This window comes from Lonchura striata, chromosome 1 (genome assembly GCF_046129695.1).
Source record: "Lonchura striata isolate bLonStr1 chromosome 1, bLonStr1.mat, whole genome shotgun sequence".
In the NCBI taxonomy this organism is placed as follows: domain Eukaryota; kingdom Metazoa; phylum Chordata; class Aves; order Passeriformes; family Estrildidae; genus Lonchura; species Lonchura striata.
The window spans coordinates 93,182,548-93,204,317 of NC_134603.1; the positions used below are offsets into that span (position 1 = coordinate 93,182,548).

Consider the following 21,770-nt stretch of genomic DNA (forward strand, 5'->3'; position numbering starts at 1 on the left):
TCTGTACACAAGCAGGAAATAAGGTATCCATGCTTCTGGCAGCATCTAAACCCTTGGTGTTATGAGAGTCACTAATACTCCCTCACCTCTGGATATAGGTCTTGCAAGTCCTCCTTCCTTCACTTCCAGGTTAGAGGCTGACCCCTCTCTTGTGCCTGATGTAATGCCAATTTGGTAAAATGCACGTATTTCATCTCAGTGTCCCAACAAACATCCCCATTTGCTGAGAAAATACCAGTCTTGCTTGCTCCAATAATACTGTCCACACTTACATGAGTACTGTATGTGAGAGTGCTATCTATCTGTGTGGATGAAGAAAGAGAGCAAACAGAGAGAAAAAGAGATGTGGAAGCCCTGATCTGTTCCTCTCTTAGGAGATTTCTAGTCAAAGGCACAGGAGACGCTGTGAAGGTCACACTGGGGATTGCAGCCACGTGTGCACTTGGCCATCAAGGGTGATGCAAGCACAGAAAGGCAGCAAAGGCAGCATGCCTGCAGGGCTATCCCAGGGGACAGGGAGAGCCTGCAGAGCCCAATTTGCTTCCATACAGTGAAGAAGGCATGGGGAGTGAGAACACAGGAACAAATCAATATGAGTTTAGCAAAAAAGCCAAACTTGCACACGTAACAAATTTTAGCAGCACAAATATTAGACTCATTCTTTCCCATTGAGAAACCCGTGTCATACACTCTGTTCAAACAACTACACCATGTTGTTAAAAAACCACCCTCAGTTTATACTGTATGTATATAAATAAAGGATTTTAATTTTTTTAATAAAGGAAAAAGATGATGACTGACTAATCCACAACACATCATCCCTTTCTGTAAGCCAAGGATGATTTTATTTGCCTTTCTTCATTTTTGCAGTCTTTTCTTTCCTCTTCTTCACATGCTTTGGGATTTTAGTTTTTCTCTTTTCTCTTTGGGCTTCTTTAACCATCTTCTTCCTTTCCTACAAGGAATCAAACCATTCATGTAAATCCAGGAGAGAATGAAGAATTTTAAGAAAGTCAATCAATTGTTACATTAACAAGTTAATTAAGATATGACATAAAAATAAGGTTAGCAAGACAAAGAAATTTTAAAAATCAATAGAAATGGTGAGGGGAAAGGATAAAGAAAACACAGACTGGGGGTAGAGCCCAGACCTGCACACTGGTAATGACAAGGCAAAATTCAAACCAGTTAGAACCTGAGTTTCATGCAACCTCTGAAGAAAGTGAACAAGAGGCACTCTTAACTCACACTATTTACACCTAAGATTACAACATGTTGTCTGGTCTACATTTTCTGCTACCCATAGGACTACTATATTATGTGTTTCTATGTGTCATGCAAAAATATTGATCCAGTAAGTGCTGATAGAGCAAGCTGATCATCAGCAGGACTGGCAGGAAAGAATGCCATGCTACTGCAACACACTGTAAATCTGTGCCAGACACAGAAGGGACAAGACTCAACTAGAAAACAAAAAGTCAGCAAAGTGAAGGGGCAGGTAGAAGTAATTGCTGCTCATCAGTTGTTCAACCCTCAGCTAAACACAAAAGTTACAAAAACCCCTCATCTCACACAAAAAAGTCCAAATGAAAACCTATCAATTAGGATGAGAACTGGCCAAGACTTCCCTGTTTCACATCTAAAAGGCAGCAGATCTAGACTGGCAATGTGTAGTAGAGCACTGCATTTTTATTTGACAGATATGAAATATATTATCTTACCTTTACTAGGAGGCAAAACCTAAAATGCAACGTCCCAAAGCTTGAACCCCTTAAGCCTGCAAGTTTCACCCTGCTCTTTTTATTTTTTGCATAACACCTAAAAGGCTGCCAAAAGGCTCTCACTCATGGGTGATACACTGCAAGAAAGCCTCACCAAAACTGAGCATATTGTTCCACAGTTTAGAAAATGAAACCTCAAAGAAAACCCAAACCCCAGACCCTAACCATAATCCCTTTGCTGGACTGCATTACATCTCTTGCCCACAGCAAAGCTAGCCAGCTTGTACTAATAGCACTGCAAAAGCCACTGTGGTACAAACACTGTCACCAAATCTACAGTTCTACAGACCAAGTGGTCTCAGCTGTCTGGGCACCATAGCCCAGGTTCACCAGGCACCATAGCCACAAACCTGAACACTGAAGCCTGGAAGAGTAGCCAGAGGGACTGAAAAGCTGCCCAGGCTTCACTGAATTCTACTTTGTGTAGCCTTGTAATATCCTGTAGAGATCTCTCTTCTAGCTTTGCCTAAGCTACAGAGAGCTGTGTTGCACACTGCTCTACATAAAACCACCTTTATTATATCATCCCAAATGAAATTCACTGCCTCTGCTCTTGTTCTCCACAACAGGAAAGGTCCAGAGCTTGTTTCAGACAAGAAGAAGCAAGAGCCACTAAGTTTGGATGTTTTTGTGTCATAAAAGCAAAGGTGGGAAAAAATAAACAATTCCCAGCCAGCTGACCTTTTTGTCCATGCTAACTTCAGCAGGTTTATCTTTGGGATGTACAGATTCTTTACAGCCCGAATCAGAGTCCTCTGAGCTGCCACCATCGTTATCATCATCATCAGAGTCTGTTTCTGAATTGTCTGCCTCTTCAAGGAGTGCAGGAATCTGCAAGATATATCAAGAATTATATCAAATCAAAGGCAAGAAACCTAATGACAGCATACACACACATACATACACAATATATATATAGATATATTCACCAAAAAAAAAACCAAACAGAACCTGCTGCAAAGAAACCCTTGAGCAATCTGATGCTATCTCCCTTACCACAGCCCTCACGAGTTTCAAGATAAAGAATGAAAAGTAGGTTAAGCCAAACTAAGAACAAGGAATCTAGAATGTACACCACAGATTCTTTTAGGTCAGAGCTCAAAGCACAGCTGTTATTTGCACTCCCAAACTAATTTCCCTAAGTTAAACAGCAATTTGCTAACATATGTGGAAGCCTATTTTTAATTATCCTTGGATCATGCCCAAATCTACCTTGGGGGCACTGTATGTATTTTATATTGCAAACACAAATATCCACACTGGAATACTCACTTATTCTTAAACAAGCCTGGAGACTGTGCTACAGCCTGATCCCATCCATATTTATATTTCCATTTTAAATCAAGAGTCTACACCACTGCTAGAGAACATTCACAAAGTAAGGAGGGGGAATACACACAGGGCTTCTGCCTTGAATGACATGGCTCCAAGTGATCTGTATCCAACTTCTCATCCAATCTACTTTACAGAAGTGTCACTGGCAAGTACTTCAAACACAGTAAGACTTAGTATTTTATGGCTTATACTGGAGGACTGTTCTTTATGCAATATTACAACAGATGCTCTATCATATCAACATATCTGATATCATATCTGATATCAGAAACATATCAAAACTTGCAGTCATGCAACAGTTTAAATCAATTATCATGCAACAGTTTAAATAAATTACATTTTCCATTATCAGAAAACACTTTCCCTCACCGTCACCTTAACTTTAGAGATCATGGCCACTGCAAGGATTTAATTTCATTCTCAAACAACCCAGCATCAGCCACAATGCACGGAAACAAATTCTGTGCTGTACAGACACACTGCCATGCTGACCCATCCTGACACAAATGGCACTCCGGACACAAGAGGCTTCTTTCATGGTGTCAGCTGCAGGACCAGGCATTCCCTGAACTACCTGTAAGCCCTTTTCTGAAAATGAAGAATTTCAAAAAGACCCTCTCACCTTCTGAACACCAGACAAATCCTTCTTCAGTCCTGTCACCGTCTGGTAGAGAATCTGCTCCAAGGGAGAGAGGAAGAAATTACATTATCAAATTATGTCTAAATCCTTTGTGCCCAGAGAAAATTACTATCTAAAAATAAATTTCAAGAAATCAAGACCAGGATAAAATCCACAATGTTAGCATTAAGCACTAACCAAGCAATTTTAAAGTATGATATAGATTTAGTACTCCACACCTTGGTAGCAAAGCTTCTGTTTTTGTTTGTTGCTAACGATTTCCAGTAAGAAGACTTCATATTCCCTCTCTCTCTTTTGCAGGGCCTCAGCATATCTACTCACATTATCTTGCTGAACATTCAATGCCATATCCTCTTCTTTCAATTTCATCATTATGTCCACATCCCTCTCATAGTTTTTAACTTCAGTCAGGGTTCGAGGTATGTAGGCCTTCTTAAATACCTAGCACAGTGAAAGGAAACACAAACTTACTAATTTACACATAGTGTCATGATGTTCTTCTCTCCTAATTATGCATCCTTGGGAGAATAATCACAATCAGAAAAACAACAAATGAACATAGCAGTCATCCACTACCATTTGAACTATAGAGCTGTATTTTTTTTTTTTGTTATTTTTTGCAGGGGCAGACTTAATGTGCAATCTAGACACTACTGATAGATCACAACTAAGAAGGCTCCTTCCTTAGTGTGACTCACACCAGCCCACTTACAAAATTATCCAACCATCTCTCAGCCTATTGGAGTCCTAAGGTTTTGTATCCCAAGAATTTTTCTAATGCTTTTATTGTAATGTTTATAATGCCTTCATGAGGCAACGCCATTGAAATGCACTTCTAGAACTTAATCTCTTTACAGAACAATATCCACTTCAACCTACAGTCCAACTCAAAAAAGGTTCTTGCAGCAGTACAGTACAATAAAAACTAACTGCAGTATTAATAACATACTTAAAGTTTGTCACATTTGAAACAGTCTTTCAGCAAACCTACAACCCTACCAGATCAGAGAAATGTTTTGCTTCTCTACGACCCTACCAGATCAGAGATGTGTTTTGCTTCCCTGTTTCATGGTATCAGTTCAATCCCAGTACAGATTCAGTACCCTTCACGATCATCACTGCTCATCTGAGAGCTGTGCACAAAGCACAGGCCCCCACTTCCACAGAGCTGCCCTTACTGAGCTCTACTCAAGGGAAGTGGCACAAATTAGCCATGGTCACATGGTAAGTCCAAGACAAATGAACTGAACTTACATGCTATGAAATCACCTCTCTTACAGGTCAGTACCTCATATAAACAAAGGAGTAACTTGCTTGCAGAAGATGGGCTTGCTACCAAACACTAGAATCTGACTCTACACCTCAGTAGTTTTATGCTGAGGCTATACTAGGAAACAAAAAACATCCTTCCTTGACAAAGCCTGAAGCAGTTAGTGAAACCTGCTGAGCTCCAAGACAAAAAAGTCTTGAATAAATCAAGTAGTATTGACCTCAAACATGAGAGGTTTTTGTCGGTTGTTGGTTTTGTTTTTACTCTTCTGGAACAGATAGTTAAGACTAAGATAGCAATGGTTCTATCTTTACATCAAGCATTTCCAGAACATTAACAGCTTTCTGTAATGGACTTGAGATGGCTTCACTGAATGTAAAAGCAGTGGAAGAACTAAATTAGACTGGGAGTGGAGCTAGATAGGCAATTTGGCCAATGCACATATCCAAATAGCCTGCTTCTGTATCACTGGTCCAAAACCACTGGCACAGTCAGATCTCTCTACTCAGACTTTTTGTTAACTAAACCCAAACTGAAAAATACATCAAGACCTAGATGTGAACAAACAAACTGGTTTAGGAAATAGAATATTTGCCTTCTAACAGCTTATTGATGTCAGCTTTTACACATGGCATCCCTTAATACTTCACATGTCAACTAGGTCAACACATCTTAGTACCATAAACAATATTTTGTATATCATCGACTGTACATTTTTCCAAAGAAAACAGAACATTTTTCAGGGTTTAGAAGAGGTAAGGTTAATATTAATTTCATAGCAGGAACAGAAATCCTCACTTCCTCATCCACTTTATCTTGACTGGATCTTTCCTCCTCTGTTCTCTTCGATGCTATTTCCATTGCCTAAAGAGATACAAAACATTGCAAAAAAAGTTATCATTCTTTAGAATCGCATCCAACTGCTCCCATCTGCGTTTCTGCCTGCGCCCCACGGTCACTCTCAGGCGCTGTCCCCGTGGGAACGCCTTCAGCGACACCTAATGGAGAGCGGCACTGCTGCGGAGCACACAGGCAGCTGCAGCCGCAGCGGGAAACACACGGGCTGTGCTCCCCCCGGACCAAACCGCGGCAGCCCCAGCACCGCTGCAGGACATGCAACACCACTCTCCATAGAGGCACGATTATATGTCTGCAGAGCTCCTCCTTGCCAGAAAGGAAAAGCTAACTTAAAGCATCCTGGTTCTTATAGCACCTCAAACAGACTTTTGAGTCTTCATGATTAGACAGACTTTCTGAGAGAAACATTAGAGAGAACATGCAATGAAAAGTAGTGCCACCCTACAATGGTATAAATGGAAAAGACCTATATTCATTTTGGAAGCATTAGTACCACAATGTCATGTGCTGGCTTCCTCAGGATGTAGAATAAATGAGATGATGGAGCTTGAACTAGATCTGATTTTACTGCCCTCTTACTCAGTAGCAAGGCCATGAGGTCTTACCTTAGACAGGTAGTCATCAATGTTTTCACTTGTGATAGAAGGATCAGTAATAAATTCAAACAGCTCCCTCACTGTCATCACTGCAACATTGTGCTTCTGGAAAAAGTCTGCCAGGAAACAAGGGAGAGACAAAATCCATTAGTAATTCCATCTAACATACGCACCTTGGATGTTAAAGCAACAATTCCAGCAAGCCAACTCTGATGACTTGGGAAAGTCTCAGCAGCACATTCTACATCAAATGGAGTTTAGTTACCAGATGATTCTTGGTTATCTGAAATAAAACTGTTTATCTCCCAGATGCAACAAATACTAAAAGGAGAAAAACTGCATAAATATAAAGGCCAAATCAATTTCAGAAGGATCCTGACTTAATGGAGCACAGGCTAAGAAGTAAAGAATTCAAGACAGGTGTAATATTTGCAATGACTAAGATAGAAAAAATGTACTTCAAATAAGGAATGGAGACCTCAAACTTTTGCCAGAGAGAAACAAGTGGCCACTGAAATACAGTACACTAAGAAGCACCCAAAAGGAGGGTGGACACTGATGTCCTAGAATCTTCCTCACTACTACACTTAGAATTGCTTTCTTAAATCAGTTATGATCAAATTCATAAGCTGCATTTCTGTTCTGAAAAACAGCAGCAGGTGACACTGAGGACTTGTTTAACAAGTATTTCCTACTAAAATTCCCAGAAGATCTCTCTTTTTGAGAAATCAATCATACAAGGATTAGAAAGGACTTAGTTTGGAGGCAGCTCTCTGTGCCCATGGACCCACAAATCTCTGCAAAGATCACACCTAGGGCAGCATTAGGTGTTAAAAGAGTTCTTATTGTCTCTGCAGAAGGTTTAGACAGAGAAAGCTGCAGTGACAGAAAACAAACAAAACAATATCAAAACTACTGCAACTCACTGAGACCCTAAACTATCTAGGGAGAGTAAGTCAAAAGACATGAATAAAGAGCAAGGGTGTGACTAGCTGAGGCAGAAGGGAGTTACTAGAAATGCATGAACTAAGAAGAAATAAGGAAAAAGTAGCATAGTGGATATCAACAGACATACAGCATGCACACAGTTCTTTCCTAATTATGCACCCGACTTTCAAGAGTCTCAGTAAAATAAGAAAAAAGTCAGTCTGAAAAGAAAGGGGGGACAAAAGCAGCCTACAGAGATTTTTTTTGTCCTCAGGGACACACCCTACCAAGAGGTGTGTATCTGTTACACAACATGCATATTCACATATGAAGACCAAATTCGCAAGAGAAAAATACCATTAAACTTAACTTATCAAAATACTGTGACAAGTGATAACATCTCTTATTCATTACTCTGTGCCTTGATCCTCTCAGCTGCCCTTAGTGCAGGGAATTTCTTAATACACAGAAACATGTTGCCAGCTGAGGAATCCCAGAAATGGATTCAGCTCACAGAAGGCAACACATCAGTATATCTGAAGAGTATTTTAAGTAAGGGAAGTTAAGACAGGGGTGAGCACTGCTGCAGACTGGGAGTGATCTTAGAAATATCCTAAGTCTGAGATTCAGCCATGTGACTCATTTCAGAGAGACGGTTTCTAGCAAAATAGGCTGCACTACTCTGAACTCGGCACAGTACACTGCTCCCCGAGGAAGCCACGAGAACATAGGAGAGGGTAAGTATTTTAATGGAATTTTGACAGCTTCTACAGTTACACCTGAAAGAACATAAGGTGAACTGAGTCCATCCTGCTAAATAAACCAGCTGTCAGAACAAGGGCTGCAGTGCAGCCTCCTCACCGTTAACGTTGGCACAGTCCTTGCGCAGGAACTCCAGTGCGTGTGGGTGGTCGTGCTCCACGGACTGAGACACGTCGATGATGTACACGTCCCCTCCGTGGTACCTGCAAAGAAACCCCACACACAGCTGCATCAACTCCACCAGCATGCTGAGGGGCAGGGAACAAAACATGCCTCAAACTTAAGAACCCGCAAAATAAAAAATCTTATCTTCTTTCTCCAGCCTTGCATGTGAGGGCCAGGGTGGCTTTTTTCAGTCAGTCCTTTCCCTCCTCTATTCAAGCTGTATAATTAAACTTTTTTTAAAAATACTCTGCTCATGAACAAAAAAAGCAGAGCGGTGCATTAAAAAGAAAACAAAAACAAGAACAAGGTATAAAAATATAGAAATGAAACGATACCTAACTAACATAAAATACCTTACATAAAAGTGGTACCTTACTAATTTTTGCCGGAGTTGATGGGTTTTTTTCTGGTCATGAGGGGGTTTAGCAAGGTAATTTTGTTGTGTTTTTTAACTTTTTTTCTTTCTTCTTTTATAGTTTTTGTTTGTTTGTTTGCCCGTCGTTTTTTTTTTAACAGAGAAAGCTCAGATCTGGGCTAAAAGCTACATAATTAATTAGATAAGTTACAAAACCCAGTAACGACAAGGACCCCACCCTCGCTGAAAGGTACATCAGTACTCTCACACAGACGCTGCCAATGCATACATTTTAGATGTCACAATTCAGAGCAAGGATTAAAAACATACAGCATATTAAATTCACTGAGATCTGCGTGAACAAGTCTGGCATCTTGGTACATTCTTCTCATGTACTGGATGATCTGTAGATACAGCTCCCGGACTTTGGAGTCAGACAACTGAGCATTCTTCAGCAGAGGAGCAGGCCTTGAAATTACAAAAAAAACCAACAGAAACTAAACACTTTTTCCTTCTTCATACCAGCTGCAAATGCTTTAATTGCTGTGCCTGATCCTTTCACTCACTGAGTGTGTCAAGCAAATCAGGATGAGCAGCCAAGTGCAAGGAGCCAGCAGGAAGGGGAGCAAAACTTTGCTAAAACACATGCTGAAGCAGGAAGGGGAGCAAAATTTTGCTAAAACATGCTTGCCAAAGGTTCTGGAGCACTATTTTCAACAGGAGCTAATTTGGACCATGCTACATTAATGTCAATAACTACAAAACAAAAAACTACCTTTATGTATGATTAGCAAGCCTTTGCAGCATTAATCTCTGGTTAAGCCACTTTATGAATTAATTTTGCACACAACTGAGGCTTCAGAGTCACACAGATTGCCTGTAGTAGTAGCTGACAAATGTCTGGGACCATTCCACAGATCACATGCACATGTTAACTTTACAGGCCTAGAGTAACTGTAGGTAAATTCAGATGGTTGGTTTGGTTGGTTTTAATAAACCTTTGGGAAAAGCTATTACTAAATTAAAAAAAAAAAAAAAAACAACAAATAAACAAAAAACTTGATTTCCTAAGGACACTCAGAAATATCAGGTGATACTTACCTATCACCTTTACCAATAAAGCCCATGACAAGCACATGACTCCTTAGCATAATTGGCTCTGGACAAGGTATCTGGGCTGTATTCAACCTGAAACACAGGAACAAAGCCACCAAAGAAAATAAAACCAAACTCTATTTGCTTTGCACCAATGCATAAAGGAGCTCTGCAGATTTGAACAAAACACAGTGAGAGCTCAGGAAACTGTCCCTTGTGAAGAACAACTAGGAAATGCACACAAAAAGCCACAACCATTCTGACCCTTTTCTAAGCATTCCTGTGTCAAAGAATCTTTAGAGAGTTCAGGTTAATCCTAGATTAACCTACATGACACAGTGTGCTGCTGCTCAGCATCAGCTATTTCCAGTTTCTCCTTGCTGTTCAGTCATGTCAGACAGAGCTCAGACACTGAAGAGCTTCGAGCATTAGCAGGAAAACAAAAGAAGATCTTAATTCTTCCCTCCCCTTTTGTTTCTCTCCCATAATGAAGCTAAGACACTTTCCTGAACACTCCAGAGACCCGATAGGGTAGTGGTAGCCACAGTCTAGCAAACACAGAGCACCTCCTATAAACTTAAAAGTTTTGGTAACCTCTGCATGATGAAATAAAAACTGGACAAATCACCTTATTAAATTCCTCATTTCTTTTTCGGCCCATGTCTTCACCATTTTTCTTGGGTTGCCTTTGCAGTATCCATGACGAAATCTTTAAATTAAAAATATAAAAGACAACAGGGACTCTTAGTCTAGCACCAGTGATTTTAACACCTTTCAAAACAATCCCTCTTCCCAAGTAAAACCAGGCAGAAGTCAAACTCACCTGAATTCACCACTCACGTACTTATCCCGATCTTTAAACATCAGAATAGAGGTTTTGTAAATTTTTATTGCTCTGTTCTCTCCATTTGCAGTACTGGCATGATATACATTGGCCTATCAGATTAAAAAGGGAAGAAATAACATTAAAGAAAAGCTCTTTAAAACAACATAATCTTCTCTCTTCTTCTCATTCTGACACCTAGAAAAGAGCTCATCTCTCCCCAGCCCCTATGTGTCAGCCAGCTGAAGGAAACTGCACACCCAGGGCAATCCTTTTACCATGGAAGGAAGCTTACAGGAAGTACATAAGATGGGGCAGGGGTGCAACAATGCCCACAGAATAAAACCAACATTACATGAGACAACTCTGCCTCATCCACACTTGTTGAAGGGTTGACTTGAGCCTGTGCATTGTTCAGGCCCTAAAGCGCGGCCCAAACGTCTCATGTTTCCACCTCTACACAGGGTGGAATTATGTCTTTAATCATAATTATTTGGGTTTGTATGTTTTTTTAGGCACTATTTAATACTGTAGGTATATAAAACTTTGCCAAAACCTTTTGCTGAAAGATGCAATTAACAACATCCACAAATTTAAGACAGTATTAAAGCATTCTTAGAAAACTCTCATACTTGGGAAAATTGGTTTCCTTTAACATAAATAAATTTTTTGTTAAGATAACTTCTTGCCAGTCAAGGAATACAAAACATGTAGAACTAAACCCAAGTATTTCAATACTTTTTCTGAGCATCACAAACTTCCACCCAGTTTGCTGAAAAAAAAACCTACTACATTATTTGCAATAAAACTTACTTCTTTCCCTGTGCTGATGCAGCCATTGATTTCTGATATGATACCTCTAGAGAGCATCTTGAACAGGATGATTCGGGTCCTTGGGTCCAACACCTCAAATTTAATACAGAAAAGTTAGCAGAGGAAAAAACAAAACAAATAATAATGCCCAATCCTACCATCACATTAAAAGGTACTGGGCATCAGACTGTTCTCAAGGATCAAATAATACTCTGAACAGCAACTGCTCAGAATTTTGCCAGGAATCTAGGAACATATTTCACTTTTTCTTCCCAATTTCTTTTCTTTTTTTTTTTTTTAAACTAAGCATATGTCTTCAAGCTAACTCTAGAAGAGACAAAGAAATAATGTTCCACTCATAACTGCATTAAATATTTTTAAATAAGATTTTTCTTGGAATACAGATATCACAACTAAAATAGAAGGGCCATGGGAGCTCAGATCAGTAATAATTTGGTCTTGCTACAGAAGAAAAAAAGAAAAAAGGCAAACAACATTTTTTCTTGTTCTTTGGAAATTAATGCATATGAGCAAATCACAAAGTTAAACACAAAAATAAGCTCTTAAATGTTTATGGAACCAAAGCTAACCTTCGAATTTGAAATAAAGAAAGAAACAAGAGATCTCTTCAACATAATAACAAGTGAAAACGAATTCCAAAACTCTGTTCCTGCTTTAACTGTTTTCTTCATTGATTCAAAAATTCTACACTACTTGCTCTGGTCAAAAGGGAATTTTGATAAACAAAGGACTTACCTGTTCTACTGTTGCTCTGTCTGACTTGTCTTTGACTCGGTACCTAGCAGAAATGAAAATAAAATGTTACAATCCCACATATGGGCTCGGTACTTTGACAGGGCAAATTGTGACATTCTGTGTCAAAGACAGGATGACATCCTTAAGAAGTAGGGCTTTCATTCATACAAAATCAAAGGTTTCTCCTGCAGACAGAGGGATGGAAAGGAAAAAAATCAACAAATCACCACTGTTAACATCAGAGCCCTTCATTATAGATTATCCTCCTGCTTTTTCTGAATGCCTCCAATACCTTTTTATCTCAGCGGCTTAAGGACTCCTGTTTAGAAAAAAAGAGTATCAAAGGGTCTTTTCTAGGTGAATGACACCCATCACTTCTGTCTTACTATACTACACCAACATAATCAGATGTGCTACCAGCAACAAAAGAATCAAAACTTTGGGACGATTCCAACAGCTTTGGGATTATTCCATTTGGAAACCAAAAAATGGAAGACCAAAGGGCAAACTGCATGTAGACTTCTTCTAAACTTCATTTTTCTTAACAAACTTTCCTTAAACAAGGAAATACGCACTATACTTCTGAGTTTAAAGTATTTAAGTGAAAATAGAAGCATAAGTAATACTCACATGTCTGCTTCCTTCTGTCTAGACTTTTCTGTGACTCTGTTTATAACAGAGTCATCAAAATTTAGCTTATCTGAAAAACACATAAGTGATGAATAAAAAACCAGAATTCCAAAACTCAAAGAAGTTTCCTACACACCAGGGTTAACCTAGAACTTCACTCTGTTTACATTTCAGGTTAGGACTATAAGGTAACAACACAGATGAGTGAGACAATTCCAGAGACTTGGAAATGTGATACCAATAATGCCTTTTGGATAACCATTAAATTTGTCTGTTCTTCTCTTATAACAGTTAAATACTATTTTTCTTAACACAATAAGCAATAGCCTCTCAGACTCTCTTCAACAATGCATTTAAATGGTGTTTGATTAAATGCTAAACGTATAAAAGCTGCTGTACTGGGCTACAAATACCAGCAGCCTTCACCCTAGCACCACTTTCTTATAAAGGAAAACCCTACCTCTGATCTCAACCCTGTCAGAAGGTGCCAATCACACCTACCCTAGTCCTGACAGGCTATACTGAGCAGCCATCTCCATCTCAGGGCAAAAATCAAACCACACCAGCTGGGACAGCAGCCTCTTCACTTAGCACAGGAACTCTGCCCCTGAGAGAGAACTGCTGCATCATGTACCCCCCACCCCCAATACTACAGGGGACTGCATTTGTCTAGAAAATGCAGCTGTGGTAGCAGCTGTGGGAATCACCAATGCCACAACAGAGAGTTGAAACCTTCCGTCCACCCAAACAGCTTGTTCCTACAGAGAATCTAGGGAAGAAAGACTTCATGTTGCCTGGAGAAATTAAGGGGAAAGAAAAAGCCCCAACAAAACAGCCATGTAGTTCTGAAGGTGGAGGGGGGGGGTATGACACCCAGTTCTTGGAGACTAAAGGCAACTTCAAGTACTCAAAAGCCATTTTTAATCTCTCCGGCAATGGCTAACTCACCCATTCCAGTGAGTTCTGGCTTAACATGAGTGAAATTAGTCTGAGAATGCCACAGAGTGGCAACTGTTTAAATAATGGACAATAGTGCAATTATACTCACCTAAATTGATTTTGTGTTCAAATTTTCTTAAAACCTTGCCTGCAGGGGTTGACAGTTTTGCTGAAGAGCAATTAAGTGTCTGCCTATTTGCCTGAAATAAAGGATTTGTTAACATAAGTCATGTTCTGTACACAGCCCTTTTTAATTCAAACCATTTCATTGGAAAAGTCATCTCAAATGCCTATGCCTAAAGCTGTAAGATGAAAAGCACATGAGATATAAGGAAACAGATATGGATTAACACCAGATTTTATTTAAATCAAGAAAAGAAAATACAAGTTACACATCAGTTAAAATTCTAAAAGTCCTCCACCAGAGTAATCTTTTAGTCTAGGAAGCTACAAGTCTCTCACAGAGCACTTTTTCTGTCTGTAAAAGGAAGAGAATAGAAAATCTAAAGAAATAAAGTAAGGAAAAAATGCAGAGGTAATGAACTGAGAAAACTTTCCATGATTTTGTCTTTTCTTACATGTGGTCCTCCCCAAACACAACTAATACCTGAACATGATTTCACCATCATTGAACAGCATAAACCTCTAAATAAAGGCAATATACCACCCAGGACAAGCACTGCCAGACATGCTATGCTGTGATCAGCACCACTCTGATTCATCTCTACTGTTCTACTAAGTTGGTAGCAATAAGAAAAATGAGGTTTTGAACCTGTAGTGTCCAAGTTGATGTGAGAACTAGCATCCTTCTTTACATTCATGAGTGCTTTTTATTCTGCACAACGCCAGTGTCACCCTGCTCTTTCAAAAATTTTAAAGTTCTTTTAGAAGTTTTCTATGCCTTCTGATGTTTACATATTTCTACTGGAGTTTCTCATGCACTGTCATGTAAATAATGATTGTTTTGCATTCTTTGTGGGAAGAGAGAATTGACAGACTGTTGGTTTGACTAGTGTGGTTGGAGAGGTGGCAATTTCTTCCTCCAATCCACTGTCACTTTTGGAATTCTATATATTGCAAAGTCAGAAATAAAACTTACTTCCTCTTACTCTTTTGATCTTAGAACTGTGTATAAGTTATTTTGTGTTGTAGTGCAACATGCCAGAGTTTCTATGCCAACACCATACATGCTAAATGAATTCACTCCAAGCACCCCCAGCTCCATTTCGCATGCTTGTAGTTTTCTTCGCCTTCTTCACTATTAAGTCAAAAATAGGACTAGATTCACCCTGCATGTGATTAGCAGATAGTCTAAAAATAAATAGGCTGAGGAAGATGCTCAGAAACACAGAGGACAAATACCAAAAAGTTAGGAACATTGGTAGAGATCAGGGTGAGCAAAGAAAGAGAAGTTGAGGAAGGTAGGGAAGAGAAGGAAACTGCAGTAGAGACAGACACAGAGAATCCAGCAACAGGGTTTGAGACAAGAAAATCAAACTGAGCTCCGGCTACAATGTACATACACATACAGCACCTCAGAGGAACAGATGCAAAGGAAGGGGATTCTCTCAAGGAAAAAATTCTGAAAAAACACTGAGCTGTTTGCATCTGTACTCAGCATAACACTAACAAAAAACAAAGCCTCCGGGCTGGCCCCATTACCTCTTGGGCACCCTCAAAGCCCACAGAATGACCTCCAGCATACCTGTGGATTGCATCCACCAGCAGCATTGTGGCGCTTTGTGAGTCTTCCCACCTCATCATCCCAGTCCCAGTCTTCATCATCCTCTTCAGCATCACTGTTATCATCACCATCTCCTTCTTCAGCATTAACTTCTTCACACGTGCATAACTGGCAGCTCTCAGGGACCTCACCCTCTTTACATGATTCTGTGTCTTCCACAGAGTCACTTAAAAGAAACACAGATGTCTCTATAACTAAAAATTATTGTTACAGTCACCAAAAATTCAATACACTTATCCCCATAAATGACTAAATTTTCAGTTGGATCTTAATTCACTGAGTCCAGTTCTGAGGCCTTCTATTCAGGAAGGATATTGAGGTGCTGGATCAGGTCTAGGAAAGGGAAATTAAGCTGGTGAAGGTTCTGGAGCACAAGTCCTACGAGGAGCAACTGAGGGAGCTGAGGGTGTTTAGCCTGGAGAAGAGGAGGCTCAGGGGGGACCTGATCGCTCCCTAAAGCTGCCTGCAAGGAGGCTGTGGCCAGGTGCGGTCGGTCTCTTCTCCCAGGCAACAAGTGACAGGAAAGGAGGACACGGCCCAAAGTTGCACCAGGAGAATTTGGAAGAATTTCTCCACAGCAAGGGTGGTTAGACATTGGAATGGATTGCCCAGGGAGCTGGTGGAGTCACCGTCCCTGCAGATGTTTAAGGAAAGACTGGACTTGTTACTCAGTGCCACGGTGGTGCTGGCTCACAGCTTGGCCTCGATGATCTCTGAGGTCTTTTCCAACCTAATTGATGCTGCGATTCTGTAACGTCAATAACGTGTCACGGCTTTCTGCCAGGACAAGTGTCCGAAAGCAGCACGGGAAATGGAAAAGGGAAGCCGAGAGACACACGCAGCCTTCCCTCTCACCTCCTCCGGTAACGCGGCAGCACCACCCGCTCTCCCTTCCCCGCCGCCCAGGGCGAAGTCACATCCCGGGCAAATCCCGGGGCTGCTCCGCGCGTTCGCCTGGCCCGCAGCCCCAGCGCCCGCAGCCCCGGCCCCTCGGCGCGCCCTCACCTGTCCGAGCAGTCCGCATCGTCGAACTGCCCGGGCACGACCTGGCTCATCACCAGCGCTCGGTAATCCATGGCGGGAGCCGGGAGCCGGGAGCCGGGAGGATCCGGCAGCCGGGATGCCCGCGGGACGCAGGCGCCGGCCCGGCCGCTACGGCGCCGCCAGAGGGACAAAAGCAGCGCGGGCGAGCGCGGCCGGCACGGACCCGCCCCAGCGCCGCTTCCGCTCCCGTTCCCATTCCCGTTCCCTTTCCCATTCCCTTTCCCGATCCCGACCCCGTTCTCATTCCCGTCCGCTTGCCGGGCTCCTGCGCAGGGCGGGCCCGGAGCCGGCACACGGAGGGACTTTTACAAGGGCTTGCAGTGGGGAATGGCTTCACCCTGAAAGAGAGTAGGGTTAGATTAAATGGCGGTAAAAAGTTCTTCCATGTGAGGGTGGTGCGGCTCTGGAACAGGTGCCCAGAGGATCTGTGCATGCTCCATCCCTGGAAGTGTTCCAGGCCGGACCGGGCTCGGAGCGAGCTGGGCTAGTGGAGGTGTCCCTGTCCACGGCAGGGGGATGGAACTAAATGAACTTTAATGTCCCTTCCGACCCAAACCATTCTGGGATTCTCTGAATCCCTGGCAGCTGCCGATACGTCAACAATGAGCTGTGGCACATCTCTATAATATTCAATAATATAACCTTAAAAACAGTGCGTTTTCAAGCCCTCAATTCTTGACTGGGAATGACCATTCCTGCCACAGATTCATGGTTGTTTTCCCTAAAACACAAGTGATGATCTGTGTCCTATGCAGTAGATACTGAGAAGTTTTATTTGGTATACTCTAAAATATTAAATTCCAATCTTTATTAAAATAAAGCTCTAATTGAAGCCAAAGGAATTCCAAATTTGCAGGCCTGGCTAGAAGCATCTTAGCTCCTAACACTCCTTGCATTGAATAACATTATATTCTGTTTACATACCGACATAATGTAGGATTAGGAAAATAAAAGTGAGTGCTGGGCTTTTGCTATCTGGTACATGACTACATTTTAAAATGCAGTCTCTTTTTTGTAGATGTTTTTGCATTATCCAAGTGGTATGTATAAAAGCTATGGAAAAACTGTGATTGTGCAGAAAACATGCATGCTTGTGTAGAGACACCTTTAAAAGAGATTTAATACAATAGGTGTCATTTGCATCTGCAACACTACCATAAAATCAGTTCTTTGAGTCTCTGTGCTCATTTTCCCTAATGCACAGCCACCTACAACAGAAATTGGATTAAGATCACCTGTTTACTGATCTTTCTTTTAGAACCAGGTGTTGAAGGACTCTTAATCCATGTGGGTTAATCCATGTGCATAGATACTGTTCTACAGGATTATTTCACTCTAATAAATTATTCAGTGCTCTTAAGTAAATATGTCCATTTATTGTAATGACAAGAGACTGTTGGAAACATAATACTGCCAGAGGATTTCCACACTCATTTTTATTCCTTCAGGCTTCTGCAAAGCTTTTTTGACAGCCTTAGAGTGCAGCACACAATTTTTGTCCCAGGTTTTAAGAGCTCCTTTGGAAGCAGGCACAAACTGTTCTACAAGCAATTCATCTTCAACAGGGTAAAGGGAAACAGTCCACTAGCAATGGTGATACTTTCAGAAGGAGAATGATAAAAGTGTCAGAGATCTACCAGTTATCACCCCTAATCCATGGGAGGACAGACCTCTATCAGACCATGCATTTCCCTTGGACCACTGTAGCTCCATGTCACATGAGACTCCAAAAGAAATACTACCTCTCTTACTCTTCTTGTGGCTACATTGTTATATTTCCTGAAGACTGAGTGTAAAAAAATGTTTGTTCACACTCAAAGATGCACTAATTCTGTACTTAACATATTATGTAGGACAGGTATATATTCTGTTCACACTGAAGCTGGGAAACTGCTGAGACCATACTCAGAATCACTGGGAGAACTGCAGTGTTGCTCCTTCCTGGAAGAAGACTGACTTGAGAGGAGCATCAAGAGCTTCCTTTTCATATTTGCAGGATGAAATGTACAACTCAGTGGCAAGAAAAGATGCTGCTTGCCAGCTCTGTGAAGCAACCTGTGCTTCTGAGCCCATCTTGGAAAATCTGACAGCAGTATGTTCTTGTTGGTGAGGCTAAACGAGAGGGATTTCAAGTGCCATGTGCTAGGATGAGCAAGTTTTAGTGACATTTATCTAACACACTCCCCTCCCCTGCCAAAGTATGCCACACTGTACTTGGTGGTTCACAGTGCTGTCTGACAGAACTTTAGCTGGTGCAAAACCTGTTTAAATCAACAGACTTTGTTAGATTTTGAGGTCAGCTCTTACTGCCATGGCATGAGTGAAGCACATGAACAATATGGACTGTACAGAGCATGGAGAAACAAGAGAAGGGGGAACAAAGCATGGTCAAGGGACTGTTAGGTGATTTATACAAAAACCTATCTGAAAATGGCTATGTCCTGAGCAGTTATTACAGCAACGCAACAAGTGACCAGGATCTTCTCTGTCTCATGCAGTATGATTGATATTCCAATATTCTAGGATATATTTTCACTTTATACAAGACATTGGTTTAAATGGAATAGGCACACATATATATAAAAGAGAAATTAGCTAATATGATATTTGAATACTGCTGTGAACATTAATGTAGTTCCATCATATTTTTAATAGAGGACTCGTGATGAAAAAGGATACACACTGAGGAGGCCAAGTGATGCATTCATTAAGTTCCAAGCAAAATACCTATTTTCCTCAGCTGTATCTTCTCCATGAATATTCTCTGAAAACACTGTGGAAAACTTAATTCCTCTCAGAAAACTACAGAGTTCCAAAGTCATAGAAACACTTGTTGTAGAACCAACATACCTTTCTGCATAGTCGATTGGAAGCAGTCTTTGGGTGTGGATACATTTTTTTCCCAGAGAAGGAACCCCTAGGCAAGGAAGAACAACCACATCAAAGGAGAATGTTGGGCTGGCAAAAAGAAAACAATACTAAAAGAGAATGCAGGAGCCTGGGAGATGTTTCATTGCCAGAATAATTATCAATTAAGCCCGTTGTAGGTCCTCATGAAGAGCCATTTGCAGAAATGTGGAGTCAGTGCTGGACTGTATTATTAATGTAGCCTCCATAACAGACATGTCTCATTTTCTCCCTCAACCCTCTGTCTCTCTATTCAAGACATTCTCAGGTTTTGATACTGAGAAAAAGCTTCCTGGGGAAGATAATTTGAACTCAGCTAGCAATACTTTCTTTCCAGAAGAAGCCATGGTAAGATTCCATGGAGGCTTGAATGATGAAAATACCCTTCTCTGATAAAATTAGTAGTAGTAGTTTTTTTGCACTTATATTGCAAAATTTTATATGTAAGTGCCAGGCCTCACAGATGTATAACATAAAAGAGAAGTGCTAAGAATACCAAATGCAGGTGCTGGAGTTGTTCCTAGAATTAACTAAGTAATGAATTTAGGGAATAATGCATTTGCATTGCAGTTCCTATTCTGATTACACATTATTTAAAATTTTAATTAATATTTAAATTATGTTTAATTACAGTTATTATAAATTTAAAACTAAATTTAATTTAAAATTAAATTAAAATTCAAAATTAAAGAAGTTACAAATTACATGCTTTTGGTAGGCAGCCACTGGACAACAAACATAGCCTCCAAACAATTGGAGAGAGAATAACATGAGTATATAATCTTATTCTTTCCATGAGAACATAGTGCACATACCAGGCCTGACACAGTCAAACAGAGAAGTGAAAATAGGTATAAAGAGCAGTGGAATGCACTACAACAAAAGAGGAAGTACTCTCAGATGGTTTCCACCACTCTAAAATGCTTTTTATTTTTTTATAGTTTTCTTTTTTTTTTTTTCAGTTACAGGTGGTGTAATAAAAAAAAAAGTAAACCAAATCATTTAAATGTGGTGCATCAAACTTGGCTCCTGTTCATTGCTAAATTTATTATATATCTAGGAAATTCAGTAAAAAAAAGTATAGTCTTCTTTTGACAGACTAACTCAGTAGCATTTCAAACATGTTTTTTGCCTTCTTTCTTTGTCTTCAGTGAGTAAAATCTCCCTTTAATCAGTCTTCTCAAAATTCAGTAAAGAGACCAATTCATAGAGCATGGAACACTTTTTTATTTCTTTTTTTTTTAATGTTAACATTTATTTACTTGATTTTCTAAAATCAAAGGGTTTAGCTAACGGCTGAATTTTGATTTCTTGGTGAGTTTTGTTCCCTTTTTTAGAATTCTTACTTTAAAATCAGGGATTACTGTACGTTAGGCCAAAATCTGAAATACACTTTTAGACTGGTCACTCCACTGGAACTTGATATAAGTGCAAGGACTGTAGACACTGTATAAGGGTGAACTTCTTAATTTTCATAATTTTATAATTTTCCCCACATTGACTTATCTTCACAGATGGAAATTTCCACTGAAGCTGGTGAAAAAATAGTTTGCAGAAACTGGACAGAGGGTGTCACCTCTTCTTTTGCAATAGCAGAATAACACAACTCCACTACTGCAGTAACAGGATGGGTGAAGTTTACTCACATTTGTCCTCATTTGCTTTTCCACCTTCTCTGAATAGAATGCTGTCAACCCATGTGGGCTCTCCTTCTTCTAATTAGTTGGTGATACAAAGTGTCACTCCCCCCAGGAAATGCTGAAAGTTGGTAAGGACTCTTTGCTCCAGCATTTTGGGACATTACTTGATGCCAAGGAAGAATGAAAACAGCGAGATAAATGAAGGGATAAAGTCGACCCCATTAAAGGGATTCTCTCCACCCACAGAACAGGGAGCTCCTTACAGCTCCTCCTTATACACAGCCCAGTCTTATCGTCCTTTTCCCTCTTTATGTACAGCATGATTTGGGTGGAGAGATGAGTGATAGTCATATATATAGTAGGATGTTCTTCATTAGCTTGTTAGCACATGCAGGGACGCCTGCTTTAATCTTTCAACAACAGTTAATTCAACAGAAGTTACTTTTTGACCATTGTGTCCTTCAAAGTTTCAGTGATACAACTTTGTTTCGCTCCTCAGAGCAGGAACAGGACTTTCCTCTCTCCACAGGCCTCCTCCTTCGGCCAGCTCAGCCTTTCTCCGTGTCAGCTGCACAAATATCCATCTGCAATGATAACATGGAATGCACACAGTGCATCCACAGAACCCTTAGCCCTTGCCTGACTCCTTGGTCAGCGTCCTGCAGCGCGAGGGAGGAACAGGAGGACACA

The 21,770-nt window shown here is 40.6% G+C and overlaps 1 protein-coding gene across 1 annotated transcript; it reads right to left on the reverse strand.

The window, feature by feature from the left end:
* Positions 1-745: 745 nt before the first annotated feature.
* On the reverse strand, positions 746-16,653 carry RIOK1 (RIO kinase 1). The gene is made up of 17 exons (XM_021534606.2): positions 16,495-16,653; positions 15,451-15,655; positions 13,855-13,945; positions 12,807-12,876; positions 12,177-12,219; positions 11,421-11,513; positions 10,608-10,720; positions 10,413-10,493; positions 9,791-9,877; positions 9,020-9,157; positions 8,269-8,372; positions 6,490-6,596; positions 5,825-5,890; positions 4,078-4,197; positions 3,739-3,792; positions 2,463-2,612; positions 746-955 (listed from the first exon to the last, which is right to left on the reverse strand). The coding sequence occupies exons 1-17, from the start codon at positions 16,563-16,565 to the stop codon at positions 845-847; spliced, it is 1,704 nt and encodes a 567-aa protein (XP_021390281.1). The 5' UTR covers positions 16,566-16,653; the 3' UTR covers positions 746-844.
* Positions 16,654-21,770: the final 5,117 nt, after the last annotated feature.

What these genes read in the sequence shown, in the direction of transcription:
- RIOK1 (XM_021534606.2), bottom strand. Translation starts at nt 16,565, where the DNA reads ATGGATTACCGAGCGCTGGTGATGAGCCAGGTCGTGCCCGGGCAGTTC. An exon ending in TGAACACAAAATCAATTTAG is followed by an intron (nt 12,877 to 13,854) that starts GTGAGTATAATT and finishes TGTGTTTTTCAG; the next exon opens with ATAAGCTAAATTTTGATGAC. An exon ending in ACAGAGCAACAGTAGAACAG is followed by an intron (nt 11,514 to 12,176) that starts GTAAGTCCTTTG and finishes ATTAAATTTGAG; the next exon opens with GTGTTGGACCCAAGGACCCG.